Genomic DNA, 20487 nt, shown 5'->3' with positions numbered 1-20487 from the left:
TGTAGTCAGCAGAATAGATCAGTGTGGACTACATCTCTATGCCTGGTGTACTCCATCTGGTCATTGGAGCTCAACATGTGCATGTTTTGTGTATTCCAATATTTAAACAATTTCTACCTATTTGAAGCTTTAGCAGGGACTGATCCTTTGCAATAGGACCACACCTTTACTCCGTTCTATTGCAACAGGGAGAAACCATCTTAAAAGGATAACATTTATCATATACTGGTTCCTGAGAAAACTCCTTACTCTGGGCTTAAGATAGACAAGATAGGTGTGACAATACTAGCAGCATTTGGTTAAAAAAAAAAAAAACTTAAAGTTTTTGCAATAAAAGATGAAATAATGGATCGAAAAGATGCAGATAGCAAAATGTATTCTCCAATTAGAACATTAAAACAAAGTTTAAACATGACACACAAATGTGATAATCACTAGCCACACAAGGGTGAGTAAGGAAGGATGTGGTCTTTGCTGTTCTGAGACAATTGGTGGATTTCAGAAAAAGTTCCTTTACCTTGAATTCACTGCAAGAGAAAAATAGAAAAAAAAAAAAGTTAATGGGTCTTTATTGAAACTTGTTTTTAAAAAAACTCAATTACTCCAGAAACAAATCCATTATCACTTACCGAATTTATAATCTGCAATAAATCCATTATAACCTTTAGTATCCCCACTCTGAAAGTGGAGGACCACCACATTTCCAGTAGAGATGAATGAGGTGGGTGCTGCCACGGCCCCGCAGAAGGTGCCTAGGACTTGGGAATTTATCGCTGGCCCATCGTAAATAGTCAAGTGGTCTACGAAGCACATTGGCGAAGGCGGCATCTTGAAGAAAGTGAAGTTTAAAGACACCTGAAAGACGCAAAACCAGGTGAGCTTGATATACGTTAGTTAAGAGGGTTGTATTGGAAAAAATACACGTCACTCAATGTTTCGGAGTATACAGGTGCATAAGTAGGTTACTACACCATAAAAAAAAAATATATATATATGAGAGAGAAGATAACTTGGCACTCCTTATTGGTCAAAAATTGAGAATTTAGCAATCCAACAACAATGAGCACTCATTTCTCCAGCGGGAGCACCTGCTTTTCCTCCTTTCCACCTGCGATTCAGCGGTCATAGCACCGCATCTCACCTCCATATCTACTTATACCTTGCAAAATAATAATTTTGTTGGATTGCTATACTGTTTATTCTGGACCAAATAAATTCTATATATATATATATATAGAATTTATTTGGTCCAGAATAAACAGTATAGCAATCCAACAAAATTATTATTTTGCAAGGTATAAGTAGATATGGAGATGAGATGCGGTGCTATGACCGCTGAATCGCAGGTGGAAAGGAGGAAAAGCAGGTGCTCCCGCTGGAGAAATGAGTGCTCATTGTTGTTGGATTACTAAATTCTCAATTTTTGACCAATAAGGAGTGCCAAGTTATCTTTTCTCTAGTTAAGAGGGTTGTGCCACGATTAACATCCCCCCCCCCTAAACAATTAATTGATTACAAGAGGTCCAGAAGCCAAATTCTCCCATGATACACAAAATGATACATAGTAACAAGTCCAAGGAGTTGGGAATCCTAAAGTGGTGACTACAGGGCAACAAAAACTTAGGCGGTCCCATTGGTGTGCAGATTATCAGAGGAACTGTGCCCTCATACAGTCACACCCCATTCGATGAAAAGGGGGATAAAGCCCAATCTTGACAACACCCCTTTAACAAGCTTTGAAATAAAATATTTCCATCTGATTACCCGGTTTCCGACTGGTGCCAAGATGCTGTAATACAAGTTCGCGTTGTTGGGATAAAAACTTGGAAATCCTGGAGAACTCAATATTTCATTCTCAGTCATAATGGTTGCTCCATATTTCACTAGATAAAATGAGATTAAAAAAAAAAAAAAAAAATTATATGTAGTTGAAATAACTTAAACACTCCGGAGGACCACTCTTTCACCTCTAGGGGGTGCTGTAGGTGAAACGAACATTTGCATTATCAAAAACAGACTTGGATGGAAGACACAAGGATCGGCTCAAGTTAAATTATTAGCCACAGAATTACCTGTTTCGTAAATAGCTATAAAACGCATCCGAGCAAATGGTTGGGTTTTTCCGATCTCGATCAGGATGAGGTTTCCAGATGAAGTCAGAGGTGGGACTACCACTTTTCCACAAGTCTTTTTCAGGAAGACAGGAGATGAAGTACTGACGCCATCATAGACTTTAATGTAGCCATGAATACAATCAGGAGATGATGGGAGATTGATTTCAGCAAGTTGCAGAAGAACCTGGAGTTGGAAGTAAAGACATCACCTCCATATAAAGGACCTCATCGAGGGAATACAACAAGGAACGGGTCAAAAAACTTACCTTATAGCTCGATTGGATGAGATAGAAGCAGGTTTCCACAATGGTTTCCGATGAGGAGGAGTCAAACACAAAAGATCCAGGTGCAAAAAGCTTCTTCCTACACAGATCTGAAATACCAAAATTTTAGTTTTTCTCAACTTATTTTGTTCCTCCAAAAATTTTGTAAGTAAGAAAACAGGGGATATATAATATATATTTTATATATATGGTTTTGAACTAAAGAAAGAACCGTTATGGCCCGCAGGGCACGTAACATCCCTATGGGGCTCACTTACTCATGGTCCGTCGGACGCATTTTGGCCGGGCCTCCCGACTATTTCCGTTTTGCACCGAATCCCCCCGGGATTTTGCCGCACCGGTGCTTTTTTGCACGTGTCAGAAATCGGGTGGTGGGCCATTGGACAACCCAACGGATTCGTACAATGCGCGGGATTTAACACTTAGAAATGTGTCGTAAGACACGCACCGGGAGGAAGAAGCAGGTGAACTCCGCCAAACCTCGGAGAAAAAGAAGGAGGAGCTTAGTGAAGGAGCTTAGTGAATCGCAGCAGACCCGAATACTCGTCAGACAACGCACCACGGGATCGCAACAGGTCCGGGTAAGTAAATCTGCCCCTATATGTCAAACACCTACCGTCTTTGACAAGGAAACACCCCCCCCCCTTAAAAAATCCCTTATTTTACCCCCAAAATGAAGAATGGGTAAGTGAAGTCAAGAAACAACGTACGAAAAGGGTTAATGAAAATGCAATTTTTATTTTTAATTAAAGGGGTATTCCCACTGTCAAATTAATGTAATAGTTTGAAAAAAAAAAATCCCGATATACTTTGCATCAATTCCTTACAATTTTCTAGCTCTCTGCTTACTGTCTTCCTATACAAAGCTTCAAATCTGACCATGGTCACAGGTTCACGGCTCATAGTATCCAAGTAAGCGGTGTGTGATAACGTGTCCTGCACCTGTGTGACCATGGTCAGATTTCTGTCCACTGGAAGTCAAAATTTAAGCTTTCTATAGAAGGACAACAAGCAGAGATCTAGAAAACCGTAAAGAATCGATACAGAAAAGATATATATGGAAATTTGTATAACTTTCCATTATTCAAACAATATTCAAAATTACTTGTTGAAATGGGAACGCCCCTTTAATTACTACAATTCAAGCGAAATGTGCATTGGGGGGGGGGGCAGTGGATTCCCGATACAGGAGTGTGCCCAAGTTCCAATATGGGCAGGACCCAAATATTATAAAAACGTAGCAAGAATCATACAATATTTTTACAACATACTTTTGAGTGTCACTCCTTGTATCATTACCCTTTCCTCTACAGACCATAGGTGGGGGTACATACTTCATACAATGGCAAAAATGTAATTAAAAATAAAGATCGCAGTATATTAACCCCTTTTAGTACATAATTCTTTGACTTAAATTCTTAACTTAACTTTTTCAACTTTGTTCAGATTGCAGAAGTGCTTTAAAACGGATATAACAGGAATCCACATAAATGCAAGGCTGAGGAATCCACATCAACGGCGCGTCATCAATAAGCAAGCTCTTTATTGTAGTTATTACAAAGTGAACTACGCGTTTCGGCGCTGTACTAGCGCCTTCGTCAGGTTTAGAATAAAAACATTCTGAACCTGACGAAGGCGCTAGTACAGCACCGAAACGCGTAGTTCACTTTGTAATAACTACAATAAAGAGCTTTCCTATTGATGATGCGCCGTTGATGTGGATTCCTCAGCCTTGCCATCACTCATCTGCTCCAGCCGTGGGATAGAGTACCGGACGCCTAATTCTCGTGGTCCCACAGGCAGCGCATCATACTATACACTACATGCTAGGCTACAAGATAGCCAAAAAGGTGAGCATCCTAAAAGCTGTAGCTACAACAACTATACCTCTAATACTACACCTGAGTCGCGCACTTTGGTTTTCTCCCTCTTCTCCCTGATTCAGAGAATCGGTCCACTGCCTTACATCATTACTATGTGTAATGGAAAACCAAAATGGAGTCGAAGATACAACATGTCTTCTCTATAAAAGACAGTTCATGTAACCTTATTTCAACTGTGAATGAGCCCAAATCAACATATTTGGATCCTCCTTATTTTTGACATTTTTATTCTCATTAAGTTTGACATTTTCTTATCCTTATTTGGCACTCTGTTAGGCATTACACACCTGCTGGGATGCGCTCATCTCCTGGGATGCGCTCATCTCCTGGGATGCTTTCCAATGAAAACTGGCCACTTTCATGGGAAACTATACCATTAGGAGAATAATGAGAGAAAACATATGCATACATGTGTTTTTCCATATAGTTTGGTGACGCACAGACATGGGGTATAAAACTTCCGTACTATCACCTAGCGGTAGACTTACAGATTAGAACAGAACAGATTTGAAGGCTAGCTATATACTGTTGCAGTTTGTATCTCTGTGGGACGCCTGGAGAACAAACTTGATGTTACCTGTCAATACCTGTCATTCTACTGCTTGGTGATAGTCCGTGAAGATCCCTACATGCCGGAAGGTCATCAATGATGCTGGACAGTGTTGTAAGTTGATAAGCCCGTGAAGATTTGTGTGCCGGAGCTCATCAATGAAAGTTGACAGTGTTGTGAGTATAATCTTTTGATATTTACCTCTTTATATACTTTTGTATTACAATAAACCTTTTAAATATTGTTGACTGTGTAATTTTTCTTATTCTATAACACGAAATCCAAAGAACCTGTCACTCTTTGTAACACACTATGGTAACAGAGCAGGACAGTCTTATATCATCAGTGGGAGCAGAGCATAAGAGGGATGAGTTACTTAGAACTATGGGATCATGGGACTTGTAGTTTGTGGTGGCCACCATCTTGGTGATAACTACCTACTTTAGAGCCAATAAAATTTTGTGAATTATAAAATCAAACTATTTACGCTCCATTTTGTGACTATTGACATTGCGTTTTGTTATATTCATTTATTTACAGCATTATGGGTTTTTGTATCAGACATTCATATTCCCAGAATGTTTTTTTTTTTTTTTTTTTTATACACTTTAATTAGGCGTTACTGGGTGGCCATATTCATTCTTAGCCCTAAGCTGCCACTTCTGGACCTGCCTATTTAGCTAGTTACTGGATAAAATGGGTCCACACTAACCTAACTATGTGGCCATCTCTAGGAGGACCTGGTCAGTGTTATCCAAATGCCATGGGGGTATGAGAAATGCAAATAGGATTTAGTTTTATTTTTTTACCATCTCTATCCAAACCCATGACAAGGTTTACTTAAAGTACCATCAAAATCATGCATGATAAACCAGGAACACTTACTCCAAGCACCGTGATCTCCAAGGCCTCCTTCCTCCTGAAATCAGCTCTTAAGTTAAAGGGTACCTGAGGGCATTAGAAATCCCTCTTTGCTGCAGCTTCAGGTCGGATGATGGAGCCCCTTGACAATGTGGGCCCCATAGCGGCTGCTACCACTGTAGATACACCTGTGGATGGTTGAGCATGAATCCTGGCACTCCATTCAATGTCTCCAGGAGTTGCAAGCAGCACAGTTCTCTATGGCACACCAGGATTAGCCTAGTGCTTATCCATTCCTGGCAATCCCCCAGAAATTGGACCGAGAAGCAGGACTCATGCTCAACCTTCCAACCCATCAGGAGCAAAGGGAACCCCATTTTTATAATTGTTTGGGTACCAGCAGTTAGACTTCGACTGATCAGACCATTGTCTCATCTTGAGGGTACGAGAGGACAAAAACTGAAACCAAAACAGATTTGGAACACAAGATACGTTTGGGACAAACCTCATTGAGCACACGGCCTCCACCATTAGGTTCATCTACAATCACAAAGCCATGCTTGTAAGTATCCAAGTCACTCAACAAATACAATAAGAGTAATCAAAGCCTCTCAGATTTCATTTTAGGGCGAATATTGGACAAAAACTCACCACAATTATATAAGCTGTTAATCTTACTTATATCCATATCAACCAGTCCTATTGATTGTCCCACAGCAACAGAGGGGTCAGGCTTGGGAACCATGCTTGGTAGGCCAGGTTCTTTGCTGTAAACATAGCTACAGGAAAAAAGTAAGAGAAAAAAAATGCATTGGCTTATTTGTGAAGTTTCTTCAAGAGGTTGAGTCATTATGGGGGACGAACGGTCATCATGCAGGGACTAATTAAATGGCCAATGTTGGAGGAGAAGCCAAGGCGTGCACAAGAGCTGCAGGATCAGTACTGGCATACAACAGCACCAAGACAGAGAAAGCCAACAGGGTCCAATAAAACCAAACAGAATCAGGATGGTCTGCCATCTGCCCATTTATTAGGATGGACAGGCTGTTTTTATCACCCTTCGAGAGTTGATCGAGTAGCAAGTAGCCACCTACAGTCAATTACAGCAGGCTTAAACCTATGTTTTGCAACAGGAGGCAAATTGTAAGTGCACATATTGGTGCCTAGACCCGTGTAGGACATCCATTGATCAGCGGATGACTCCACCGTGCTGATATTTTGGAGCCTGAACTGTACACTCTGCCCCGTGCTTAATTTAATGCAAAGAAAATTGTGTATATACCATATATACTCAAATAGAGGCAGTTACATCCAAGATAGGGTCTGTGAGTTTGTTCTTAAGTTGAATTTGTATGCGAGTCGGAACTGTATACTTTATCATTGTAACCCCCAGCCAAATTTTTTTTGGTCTCTGTGACAATTGGATTTTAAAAATGTTGGGTTGTCATTAGAACCAGGATTAACAATAAATCTTCATTGCAGACACCTGTGATAACTGTTATAGCTGATTATTGTAGCCGAAGGCTAAAGTGCAGTGAATTACCAATACCTCACCTCACCTCACATATACTGGGGCAGGGTCCGGCAGACTATATACTGGGGAGGCTGTGACCAATGCATTTCCCAACCTCGGCTTATACTTGAGTCAATAGGTTTTCCCAGGTTTTAGTGGTAAAAATTAGGGGCCTCGGCTTATACATTTTTTTTTTTTTAATTTACAAAGTACGATGCTACATTCCACATTACTTACTTGCTATAATGCATAATAGAACTGTAGTCATAAGGCATGTTCTGGATATTCCCATCATCCAATTTAAAAAGCAAATGATGTACTGCACAAGGAAATAGGAGAGTAAATTCTTTGTTTCAACCAACCGATGCCATTGATAAACATTTTGACCTCATGGGTCATCACTACTATTCACACCATTATTTGTGTAGCTGCATAATTGACATAATTGTGAAATTTCTTTTGACATTTTTTGAATAGTTGCTCCAGGCAGAAAGGGGGAAAGAGTCAAAAGACCTAATTGCGCTAATGAGTGGCCTCCATGTACTATTAGAAGCTCTCCCCTTTTCCAGAGGACTTCACTTTCTTTGAAGCCACTGGTCTAAGGAGGAAACTCATTGGCTGAGGTGGGCGATTTAAAACCCTAAAAAAAAAAAAAAATCCAGCTGGACACAGGTTTTAAACTGGAAGAACTGGAGCAACATGGGAACTATGAGCTGGAGCCAGCTTGTCTGCAAAGCATCTGAAGAACAGATATTGGGCTTCATGGTTGTCAAGTCAGCCACCGGCTTAAAGTTGTGTGACCAGCTCCATCATCCCTGCACCACAACCCAGGGAGTTTGGGATGATAGGTAAAGCCATAACCAGTTCCACCAAACCCATATGGAGCTCAGAGAGGGTCTACAGGGACTAGGCCTTAAAGGGAACCTACCACCACGAATCTACCTATAAAGGTAGATCGGGTGGTAGGTGGATGTATGGGACGTGAGGATAGCCCTTTTTAGAGCTAATCCTCACGTCCCCGCTAGCCTAGCATAAACTTTATTGCCCTAATATGTTAATTTAATTAAGCGGCTACCGGGGCGTGGAGTAGCCGGACACGAGGCTACACGGCGCGGCTACTCCACGCCCCAGTAGCTGCTTTCCCCCGCCTACCCTGTGATCTTCGGCGCGCAGCTCCTGGCAGCTGCGCGCCCTCGTCCGAGAAGCCGGAGTTCTGCGCATGCGCAGTAACTCCGGCCTCGTTCCCGAGATCGCGCATCTTGGCCGGAGTTACTGCGCATGCGCAGAACTCCGGCTTCTCGGACGAGGGCGCGCAGCTGCCAGGAGCTGCGCGCCGAAGATCACAGGGTAGGCTGGGGAAAGCTGCTACTGGGGCGTGCAGTAGCCGCGCCGTGTAGCCTCGTGTCCGGCTACTCCACGCCCCGGTAGCCGCTTAATTAAATTAACATATTAGGGCAATAAAGTTTATGCTAGGCTAGCGGGGACGTGAGGATTAGCTCTAAAAAGGGCTATCCTCACGTCCCATACATCCACCTACCACCCGATCTACCTTTATAGGTAGATTCGTGGTGGTAGGTGCCCTTTAAAGATAAATCTAAATTTGGTTTTACTGTTATTCTAACAATTTAGACTAAGTATTAAGGGGTTCTCCAGCAATATAAGGGCTAACCTGCAGATCGGTGGGAGTCTCGGTGATGGGACCCCCATGGATCACAACAATAGGAGTCCATGATCCCACTTAGCAATTTCCATCAGTGCCATAGAGGTGAATGCACAAGCCACTCTCCATCTCGGGCTACATCAGACCCCCACTCTTGTGATTAGTAGGGGTCCTATTAGTGAGACCACCACCGATCAGCAAGTTGGCCCCAGCCCTGTATGTTGCTGAAGAACCCCTTTAAGTAATTTAAGCCATAGGACAGTGGTGGCCAACCTATGGCACGGGTGGGCATTTCTGTGGGCACTCAAACCATCACCCAAGGGCGGAATTCACCAAATCCACCAAATCTTCCTGCAGTTCCAGGCAACTTAAGAGATGCTGCTCTCAGCGCTATTTTAAAGCGACACTTCATTGTCTGTTTGAAACTGTGCGAAAAGTGAGAAGGGGTTGACAGAACTGCATTATCTTTGGAAGTCTTCCTGCTGGACCCACCATTCTTCCTCTACAGAGACACCCTGGAGAGAAGCTACAACAAGAGTCTGAATTTACCCTCCCTTCTTTCAACTGTATTGATGGCCTCAGGGGGCCTATACGATTAAAAGATGTGGAAGAACAGGTAGCAATAAAGGTTACTGCTTAAAATGCCATGTTGGCACTCCATGGTAAATAAGTGGATTTTGGTTGTAGTTTGGGCACTCTGTCTCCAAAAGGTTGGCCATCACTGCCATAGGCTGTGTAGTGCCTAATGAAAAACATTTAAAATTACATTTTGAGATCAGAGGGGGGGGAATCTACAATTTACTGTAAAAATTCTTCACACCCCAATTCACAGCACATAAATAAAATGGTCTTTGGCGAGTGCAATCATTTATACGACATTGAGGCTACGTTACCATCGGTAAATGTTGGTGCTCACCTGGTGGAATATTTTGCCACAGGACTTCAATGTAGTTATCCCGGTCTCTCCTGGTGTGTTCGTGGTAGAAGCCCAGAGCATGCATGAGTTCATGCTGTATAAGGTTATACTTGATACAGTTGGGCATGTTTAGGCTCAAGCTCTGCATGCCACCAAGTCTCCCAACATAAGACCAACAGCTGAGAACGACATCACATTGCAAGTCTTAAAACGGGCAATAGTAGATTTTCTATATTTTGGCATGTAATACTTACTTTGCTTGGTTTTCGATATTGACATAGTTGTATTCACTGGTTCTATAGACAAACTTTACACAGGTCATAGTCTCAAACTCCTTCATAGCCATAACAAACAAAGATGTCTCGAAATTTGCTAGAGACAAAAATCAGATCAATTTTTTTTTTCTTAAGAAATCAAAATTTCGTTCCCAACAAAATATAGCAGGAAGCACTTACTGAACACAGGCGAAATAATATATGGGACGTTAACTGTTCCATTAAAGGACTTTGGCCAAAAACATGTTGAGCATTCTCTTGCACTTCGACCAAGCCTATATCTTTCATCACCTTCAAAAAGTGGATGTTGAGGGTCTACAAGCAAAACCTGAGCATTAGATTCAGATCATATCCTGAGCAGTGCTCCATCTATTGTAGGCAAGATCTACTTAATCATATTCCGTAAATCATTCTGGTCACCAGCAAGCCTTGTTATCTAGATCCATGTCCTCCAAAGAGTGGCTTGATATTCCTTACCCCCCCAATCTAGGTAATCATTTTACCAGTTCCTTGGATTAGACCATTGCTTCCCTGAAGCAAAATTCACTGTCTGGTTTCAAGTATGATGCTAGAGTAGGGTCTCCTGGACATAATGATAACATATGGTATATATATCATATGAACCTAAACATATGGGGTCACTTTAGGCCAGGTTCACACATCATTGATTGAGTGCTATAGTTACACAAGCTCACATGAAATTTTCAAACTGATCCTATCCACCAGCCAACGGCAGGAGACCTCGAATATGGGGAGCTCTGTGTAGCCCATCACATTCCTAGAATACCCATCAAGAAATATTTTTAAAAAAATTCTCCATATTTACACATTTGACTGCCAAAATCCATATACATTTTGAATGGAATAGAAATATATGTAAAATGGCTGCGGAGGCCAATCAAATCCACCTCTGAAATCAGGTTAGTACTTAAACGCGGAGATGGAGACTGTGGTAGATTAATGGCTGGGACAAGAGTCAATAGGGGACGGATCTCAACGCCATCAGGGTCAAAATGGTAGACTCACCTTTGTTTGCTATCTCAATCATCTCCCCCACCGTCCTATTATCTTCAAGGACCACCTCTGTGGAGTAGACAAAATATGGAAATTTTTTTATTTTTGCTTAATCTTGTCCCTCCCCCTCCAGGGCCATTAAGGTTTAACTTTTTTTTTTTTTTTTTTTAAAGACATGTATCCTTATGTTGACTTTACTTTTTTTGCAACTAAGCATTTTACTTTGCGCCTAAGCGTTAAGAAGTTCACTGGGGAGAGAGTCTGTTGCTGAGTTTCTAGACTTTATGCGCACAACTGACCCATACATTGTTAAAGGAAATCAACCAGTTAAAAAAAAAAACAAAAAAAAAAACCTAGGAATACTTATCTGTGCTCCTCTTCATCTTGATCCCGGTGCTGTCCTCCGCTAGTCTTGACATTCCGGGATCACCTACAAAAGATTCTTCTAATTAGCAGCACGGAGCGTGGGGACAAGATGTCCGGTCCTCCGGGCTGCTACTTATGTATGCCCCCGAATCTCCCTCTCCCATGCTAGGAGGATGGTGACTTCATGTGAGGGGCGTGAATTTAACCCTCTTGCTTGAAGTCACCTCCCTCTCCCAACATGGCTGGAGGACAGCACCAGAATCAAGATGAAGAGGAGCGAAGGCGAGTATTCCTAGGTGTTTGTTTTTACTACTGGTTGATTTCCTTTAACTATTATGATCTACAATATTCATTTGTATTAGACCATAAAGCGTGACATACACTACTGAGCTATGGGATGGTTATATAAAGCTTTAATTTAATGGAAAAGCATATATAGAGAGACATCCAAGACTGCTATAGTTTTGCCATTTATGACTGAGGGACGAAGACATGGGGGGGGTGTCTCACAATCTTACGGGGCAATGGTGACCGAAGTGACCTTGTGGATGGAGAAAGAAGAGCTACTGGAGATGAAGACAACCTCCTGACCTATAACAGAACATAATCTCAGGGAAGATTTGAACACGGACTGATCTGATGGTAGAGGTCCTACGAGGGAAAAAAAAAATTATACATGTGTGTTAGAGGTTTTTTTCTTGGCTGCCCTTTACCGGGAGGAAAGAACAAAAACCAAGACTCATCAGTCTCTTAGTGTATGTAAAAATCTTTCTCAGTTTATTAGCCTCAGCTGCATAAAAATCATCATTGGGGGGCGTGACAAGGAGATAAAATACTGCAATGCTATTGGCCATAATGAATTTTACCAGGACATTCTCGAAAAGGTTAACTACTTCTTCTCAGAGGCCTTGTTTATACTAATTTCCCTGAGAAGAAGACTCGGGCAAGTCCAAACAGGAGATAAGCAGGCACTAGAGCAAAAATATAGGACAATAATGAAGGACAGACTGGCTTCTCATTAAATGTCAAGGGGAATTAGCTTTCAGGTGAGCAAGCAGGTTACATAAAAAGGAAGTTTGAATCATGACATTAGCTGTACAGTGCTTGACCCCCGGCTAATACTTAAAATGTCCGCTGTTTGGTTCTCTTGCTCCAAGATGGCCTCTGTAGAGGAATATATCATTAACAATGTGCCAATTCAATGGAATATGCAAATTTAGGTTAACTTAAACCTTTAAGTGAATCCATGATATTAGAAGTGATAACTTCCTCAGTTGGGGCAAGTTACATTGACAACACTCCCAATGGGTCTACTGCACCAAAAAGAATGGCGAGTGAGGCACAACGAAACCTACCTTGAAGCGAATGTCTGGGTTTCTACAAGAAAAAAAGAAAAACATACTTACTATTGAAAGCATAGAATAGTATTTCGCTCTCATGACGAACATGCATTTTTTAATTTTTTTTAATTTTTTTTTTAAAACCAATAACTATTTTTTTCTCATCTGGCAGCACTGTTGTAGCCATTTCTGTTTTTACATGTGTTCCCATATCAGAAGTCTAAGGCTGCAATGCTTTATTTTATATTTCTTAGTAACAAAACTATGTGAAAACTAGAACATAATTCTAGGATAATTAGTATAATTCATAGTCAAATTGGTCTTTAAAATATAAGCCAATATGCTAATAGTATAAAATTTTGCTTCCCTTGGCAGAAAAGTGCGGTGGACATACACTATGATAGAGAATCAAAATGCTGTTACTGAGTACTGAGGAACCATGGGAGTTGTAGTATCATGTGGCAGCCATCTTTAGATAGGCCATAAAATTGCCTGAATCATAAAAACAAACTATCTGAGCTCAGTTCTGGGAAAAAGGTGATCGATTTTTGTTGCATTTATTTATAGCATTATGGGTTTTTGTATCCGTTTATATTCCCAGAATACCCCTTTAACATATTACATGGGGAACCAAGATGCTACAAAAGATATAGGACCCGAACCAAAATACTACATAGAAACAGCACGGGAAAATAACTGCATAGATATGTAAACAGAACCAAGCCCATTACATAGAAAGAGAGTGCCAAGCAGAGGGAGACAGCCGGCCTCATTCATATGACCCCACAGAGATCCATTGTGCACGGTCAGGTCTCACCACAACAAGCTGCCCGCTCAGCTCCTGTGGAGATGGGAGCGCTGCTCACCCCTCCCATCTCCACCCAGGTGAAACAGGCTACAAATCTTAACCCGTTTGTGGCACCTTTCTCCACACGTTGTGCACGAGGTCTTATAATACAACTGATTTAGCACAGTTTCTGATGCTCAATGATAAACCTGACATAATACAAGACTGGTCTCCATGCAGAATGACTCCCCCCCCCCCACCAATTCACTCCTGGTTTTGGCTATAAAAACCTGCATGTGTGAACGCAACCTTAGAAGCAGGCCACAGGTGTATTTCTTTTTAAAAGGTAACTCAGTGTCTATATGGACTATTATGGACCGGTTGTTTAGAGTCCCAGACAAAAAAACCCCACAAATTATACTTTCATTGGTCGCTCGTGACTGCAGTTATTTAATGAAGCTGGTGTAGTACACCCAAACCTTACAAAAAAAAAATATGCAAATGAGCCTCGGGGTGCCTTATGGTATTTATTAGAGAGTGTTCTGTTGGTTGTTTTTCCTCTATTGGCCTCAGACTCTTTATCCAACAAGCTGCCATTACACGTCACATTCCAAGTGTCTGTCTACCAACAAGTTGCTACATGCTTTACTGTACACACAGAAGTGGTGAGACACCTATAGGCCACAACAGCATATAACATATTGCTACAGAGGGCACAGTATGAATTATGGGGGACTGCATGTAGTCATTCATTATGGGGGTTTTGTATACATGTGCAACATCCCCCACCAGGGTCTAGCCTTTTCTTGGGGCCTGAAGGCAGCCGGGGCCAAGAATACCGGAGTGGCTGGCAACTGCAGCCCAAGGCGCGCCGATGTCACGGGGCTTGGTATGGGGAACGGTAGGCTGTCCTACAGGTCAGGTCTCCAGCAGGTGGTGTGTGCAAGAAATATGGAGGGAGAGGCTGATGTACTGGTTCTCCCTGGGGCAACCCCTGGGTATTGGATGGGGAGCCCATGGTGGTAACAGCCGCATCCAGGGATCAGACGGAGGCGACGTTGTGCAACTCACCGTTCTTTATTGAAGAACAGGTAGCAGGCAACGGGCCTAAACGGTTAACAGCAAATTCTGGTACTGGAGTGGTCGTGGGGAGGGTCCTCAGGAACAGTGCACCAGCCTGGTAGTAGGTGCAGGCTGGGAGAATGGAGATGGAGCCATGTTTAAACTGTGGAAGCTGCTCTGGATTAGAGTCTCCTGACTCAGAAACCAATCCCAGGAACTGTCACAGCACCAAAGGTGTCCTGTGCACCGACTCTGTTCACTTAGACCACGTGCTAAGAGACAAGCCCAGGTGCTCCCCCTGCACAGGGGTTTTATACTTCCCCTGGTCAGGTGGCAGCACCTCTCCAATCATACTCCAGTTTACAATACAGCCACATAATTGGATATCATCTTATACCAATTTAACTATTGCCTTTCCAGGCAGAGGTTATAGCAGCAGACCCTGACAGGTAGAGGGCCCCATTTTCAACTACCCCCTTGGCTATATGTTGGCAGGGGTGTTGCACATGTTAATTAGAGGGATCTGTTCATATGAAAAAAATAATTTGAGATACTGTATACATTGAGCAGGAATCAGTCCTGGTGCTGAGTTTCTGTACAATGCTTGGTTCTAGTACTGTACTTAAGTTTTAGATTCCACATTGGTGCTGTATTTATGTACTAAGCTTTGTTCTGGTGAAATATCAGATAACATCGAAATGCAGATTATTAGTTCCACACCCCAAAATCACATGCATCAGAACATCTAGCCCATTTATTTCTTCAATATTGTTCCATACAATTTTGTGAGAGGGACGTGCACTACAGTACGGGGGGGGGGCTAGGCGAGGGAATCACATGACGCTTATATTAAGAAATTTTGCTTGTAAACTAAGTTACAGTTTTTGGTAAAAATGTGAGCTTTTTGTGTAAAACGCTCGCAGAACAGGTTACTCATAGAGATGGATATCTAACAGATTTTGCACTATGCCAAGAGACTAGGAACACAAAAAGGGCATCACTCCAAAAACAGGAGGTTTCAGTTGAGTAATACAAAAAGGGCAGCACTCCAAGCTTAACAACCACTGCTTGTGTACACACACATAGCATTAACCCATGAAATCCTTGTACATCTGTTCCTGCTCTCAATACACATGTACACAAGAGCCATTTCAGGACCTTGGAAGGTCCTTCAAAGGTCCCGAAACTGCAGATTGAAAGCAGCAGAAGGGACCCATCCTCTATTCCACAGGAAGCAGCCTTGGCCGCTCGCATATGCGTTGTTTAAATGCACAACACAGGGTCCTTGTTATTGATCGCATGAGTTTCCCTGGAAACACATATGCGATCGGGCCGAGGCCCGCTCCCTGTTCGCTAGCATCAACGCAACGTGAGCGGAATGTGTGACCGGGGGCCTAAAGATTAACAGCAAGAGCCACCTGTGGCATCACCGTAGCCTCTGCAAGCTCCAGGGGGGCTATGGTTATTCTACAGAACTCTACTGAAACAACCCCTCTTGTGCACATGCACGCGCATACACACAAAGGTAAGCTCTGTACGATACCTATGCAGCGGATCAAGTCACCTCTTTAGTCCAGGTTGCATCTACATTGCATTTTGAAACGCATTACAACAGCTGAGGAGAGGATTTGCCCAAGTACATCACTGTTAACACTTCTCATTTACAACACGCAATGTAAACATGTTAAAAACAAACGTTAGCAGTTATCTAACTAGACAAATCACCTCTTCAGCTGTTATAATGCATTTCAAAACGCAAGGTGTGAACGCCCCCTAAGTGTTTTCTGGTGCTTCCTACTCCCCTGCTAACCCACCATTTTGTATTACCAGCATAACCACTGCCACCAATATGGGTGTATACACACAGTTAACCCATCCTGTGCCATCAATGTACAGTATGTGTACTATGCAGAGCGTCTCCAGCTACAGTGTCTTTAACCCCTTAAGGACGCAGCCATTTTACAGCTTAAGGCTCAGCCCGATTTTTTGGATTCTGACTTGCTTCGCTTTATATGGTTATAACTTTTGAACACTGTTACTTATCAAAACGATTCTGAGATTGTTTTTTCCCCACATGTTGTACTTAAGTTTTGCGTTTATTTACAAAAAAAAGAAAATATGATACATTTTTTGAAAAATTTGCCATTTTCGAAATTCTAAATCATTGCGTTTTCAGGCAGATAGATTTACCAGCTAAATAAGTTGCTGAATAACATTTCCCATTTGTCTACTTTACATTTTCATAATTTCTGAAATATCTGGATAATTTATTTTGACGTCACGCGGCTTACAAATAGAATATCGCTTTTCCGGATTTTCAGAATTGACTATTTTGGGGATAAATACAGTTTTGAATGAAATTTTACATATTTAGCATCAAAACCCCCTATATAATCTACCCATTTTCAAATCTGCACCCCTCAAGCTATCAGAAACAGCTTTTACGAAGATTGTTAACCCCTTGAGATCTTCATAGTAATTGAATCAAAATGGAGGTGAAATTTAGAATGGTCATATTGTTCCCTTATACGTTCATTTAGCACTAAAATTTACACATTTCCAAAATATAAAAAGAGAAAACCCACCATACAATTTGTTCTGCAATTTCTCCTGAGTACAAAGACCCCCCACATGTGGCCGTTACTTGTTTTATGGGGGCACAGCGAGGTGCAGAAGGGAAGGAGGGCGCTGCAGCTGCCAGGATTTTAGTTTCCTCATTGGCCCCTTTTGAAGGCTATAAAATTTTCGCTTTTTCGTTATTGGGGCCATGTGACGGCATTTTTTTTGCGGGATGAGATGCTTTTTCCCATTGTTACCATTTTGGGGTTGGTATCACCTATTGTTGAAAATTTAGGAACTTTTTTTGAGGGCAGGAGTAGAAAAGCATCAATTCTGTACTGGATTTTTGACTTTTTTTTTTTTTGGTGTTCACCGTATAGACTAATAGTCATGTTATCTTTATTCTATGGGTCGATACGATTACGGGGATACCAGACATGAATATATTTTCTTACGTTTTACTAAATTTGTCAAACAAAACCCTAATGTGGGGAAAAATCTATAATTTTTGTATTGCCATCTTCCAAGTGGCATAACTTTGTTACGTTTTTGGCTACGGAGCTGGTTGACGGCTTGTTTTTTGCGGGACATGTTGTACTTTGCACCAGTATCATGTCTGAGTACATATGGTTTTTTGGTCGCATTTTATATCATTTTTTGTGGGATTGAAAAGGTAAAAATCATAATTTTTGGAGGGTTTATAACAGTTTTTTTTTACGGCGTTTACCGTGGGGGTTCAATAATGATTTACTTTTATTCTACGGGTTGTTACGGACGCGGTGATACTATATATGTGGGGTTTGTGTTATGATTTAGACTTTTTTTTTGAGTTATATGTCTCTTTATATGTTTTGGGGGTTTGGGGCATTTTTAGTGATTTATGACTATTTTTTTATTGAATAACTTTTTTTTTTTTACTTTTTCACTTTTATACCATGGGACATGAAGAAGCAATCTTCTGATTGCTTCTTCATGATAATATTCTGCAATACTGATGTATTGCAGAGTATTATCAGTGTCAGCCTATGCACTTGCATAGGCTGGCACTTTGCCAGTAAGATGACGTCACAGACGCCATCTTACTGGCAATTCTTGCTAGTAACTCTGGGGTCCAGATCGGACCCCAGAGTTACTATAGCAACGATCGGCGCCCCCCGAAAACGGTTCGGGGGGGCCGATCGTGGGGGAAAGACCCCCCAGGTACTTGTTAGATGCCGCGGTCGCGCTGACCGCGGCATCTAACGGGTTAAGCACCCGCGATCGGAGACAACTCCGATCGCGGGTGTTACACTGGGGTGCCGGCTATTAGTTACAGCCGGCACCCCGTGTTTCCCGATGCCGGTTCGGCTCTGATCCAGAGCCGAGCCGGCATAAGCGCCGTGGCGGATATATCCGCCACTGAGCGCTAAGTCACTGCGCTCCGTGGCGGATATATCCGCCGCGGAGCGTGAAGGGGTTAAGCAGATGCAACAGCTGTGTCTGCTTCCCCCTCCCCTACTATACCACCATCTTGTTTCGTCAATGTAACCACTGCCATTAATGTGTAGAATATAGGTTCAGTAGATTGATATATAGGGGAGATTTATCATCAAGTTTCTGAGGTAAAACTGTTCTAGTTTCCCATGGAAGCCAATCAGAGCTTAGCTTTCATTTTATAAATAGCTGTGGGAAAATAAAGGCTGAGCTCTGATCGGTTGCTATGATAAATCTCACCCATAGGGGCACATTTACTTACGCGGTCCTTTCATGATCCTTGATCCGGACGGTCCGACGAAGATGAAGTCTGGCACAATTCACTAACATCGTGCGCCCGAGTTCCTGCATGTGTCGCTTCCCCGCTCAGGTCCACCAGAGTTCACCTTCTTCCTCCCGGTGTATGTAAATGCATGTCTTGCGACACAATTTGAGATGTTAAATCCTGCAAGTTGTCCGAATCCGTCGGATTGTCCAACGGCCCGCCCCCCATTATTTGGTCAAGTGAAACCCGGCGCCAATATCCGATCACGTGCGCCAAAAACTCCAGTTAAAAGTGGCACAAAATGGAAAAATTCAGGAAACCCGACAGAAATGCATTCCGCGGACCCTTAGTAAATGTTCCCCATAGTGTCTATACAAACAACTTGCTACTTAGCATAATATAGTTTACATTGGTGGCATATCATGGGTTAACAATGCATATAGCAGTCATCGGTGGCGGCGGTTACATTGGTGATACAAGATGGCGGCATAGCAGGAGAAGGAGGAAGCTTACTCCCCCATTGCAGCCACCATATGACACAGAAGACTGGAGCCGGGGATGCGATGCTCTGCATAGGGCGGGGTAGGCCACGCACACAGAGGCTGCTGTACTCAGGGAGATGTCAGGAAATAGTTGCAAATTGTGATAGTAATTGCTGCGGTCCTGCTACCGGCAGGGGCCCGGTAACTCCTGCCCTGCGCCCGGTAATCAGTTGTACCGCTGTCTCTTTAAGACAATGGATCAGGTCAGGAATACCGGACTCTGGTCTCCTGCCCACAAACCTTCACCAGATTTTGATTTACCTCAAATTCAGAATTGTGAAGCGGAAGAGGAATGGAAGTCGCTAAAAGACACCAGGACAAACATATCCGCAACACCGAGCTCCGCTCCATACTCAGCTACAGACTGCTCAAGCCTACAGGGGCAGCTGCAACCAGGATCTCTATTAACCCCATCGAGGCCGGAGCAGCCAATCAGGATCCACAAGAAAGCAATAGATCACTTTTACTTCCGCTTACTCGCCAGATCAGGGTGCGTTCACACAATCAGGTTTTCAGATGCAGTTTCTGATGTCCAAACCAGGAGTGGAGTGTAAACAGAAGATAAGTGATAAGTCCTCACACATTATGATCCACACCTGCTAATGGCTTCAAAAACTGCATCTGAAAAACTGAACGTGTGAATGCACCCTGAAGCACGTGATTCACGTGGCATTCAGGTGACATTTTTACATTGCGGTTCTGATTCATATGTCTTGGCCAGCTTCCATCGGCGTTATGGCTTCCATATTTGCAGTTTCTGGTTTTTTTTTTGCTTGTGGCTTGCGACACAATTTTGAATGTTAAATCCCGCGTATTGTCCGAATCCGTCAGATTGTCCGATGGCCGATTTGTGTGTCGTGTGAAAGCCGACGCTGATGCGCCAAAATCAGATTGCGTGCGCCAAAAATCCCTTCTAAATGCGGCGCACATTGGAAATAAACGGATATTCCGACGATAGTGCGGACCGCGGACCCTTAGTAAATGAGCCTCAGTGTGTGTTACAAGGAGCAAGTGTTAATACAT

General features: G+C 42.5%; 1 protein-coding gene across 1 annotated transcript in view; it reads right to left on the bottom strand.

Annotated features, from left to right (window-relative positions):
* Positions 1 to 359: 359 nt before the first annotated feature.
* LOC140122904 (astacin-like metalloendopeptidase) overlaps positions 360 to 20487 on the bottom strand; it is an 83006-nt gene continuing 62878 nt past the window's right edge. Inside the window, exons 3-15 of the mRNA XM_072144147.1 lie at positions 12792 to 12813; positions 11955 to 12027; positions 11083 to 11139; positions 10237 to 10371; positions 10036 to 10153; positions 9782 to 9960; positions 7443 to 7524; positions 6344 to 6471; positions 2381 to 2487; positions 2073 to 2298; positions 1765 to 1883; positions 630 to 855; positions 360 to 527 (exon numbers count right to left, since the gene is read on the bottom strand). Coding sequence (XP_072000248.1) covers positions 514 to 527; positions 630 to 855; positions 1765 to 1883; positions 2073 to 2298; positions 2381 to 2487; positions 6344 to 6471; positions 7443 to 7524; positions 9782 to 9960; positions 10036 to 10153; positions 10237 to 10371; positions 11083 to 11139; positions 11955 to 12027; positions 12792 to 12813 — 1486 coding nt within the window. The 3' untranslated portion in view covers positions 360 to 513. The remainder of the gene's footprint in view (positions 528 to 629; positions 856 to 1764; positions 1884 to 2072; positions 2299 to 2380; positions 2488 to 6343; positions 6472 to 7442; positions 7525 to 9781; positions 9961 to 10035; positions 10154 to 10236; positions 10372 to 11082; positions 11140 to 11954; positions 12028 to 12791; positions 12814 to 20487) is intronic.

The sequence above is a fragment of the Engystomops pustulosus genome, chromosome 3 (genome assembly GCF_040894005.1).
Source record: "Engystomops pustulosus chromosome 3, aEngPut4.maternal, whole genome shotgun sequence".
NCBI classification, from domain to species: domain Eukaryota; kingdom Metazoa; phylum Chordata; class Amphibia; order Anura; family Leptodactylidae; genus Engystomops; species Engystomops pustulosus.
Note: the sequence above shows the minus strand (reverse complement) of the source record. Positions and strands in the feature narration are given on the sequence as shown.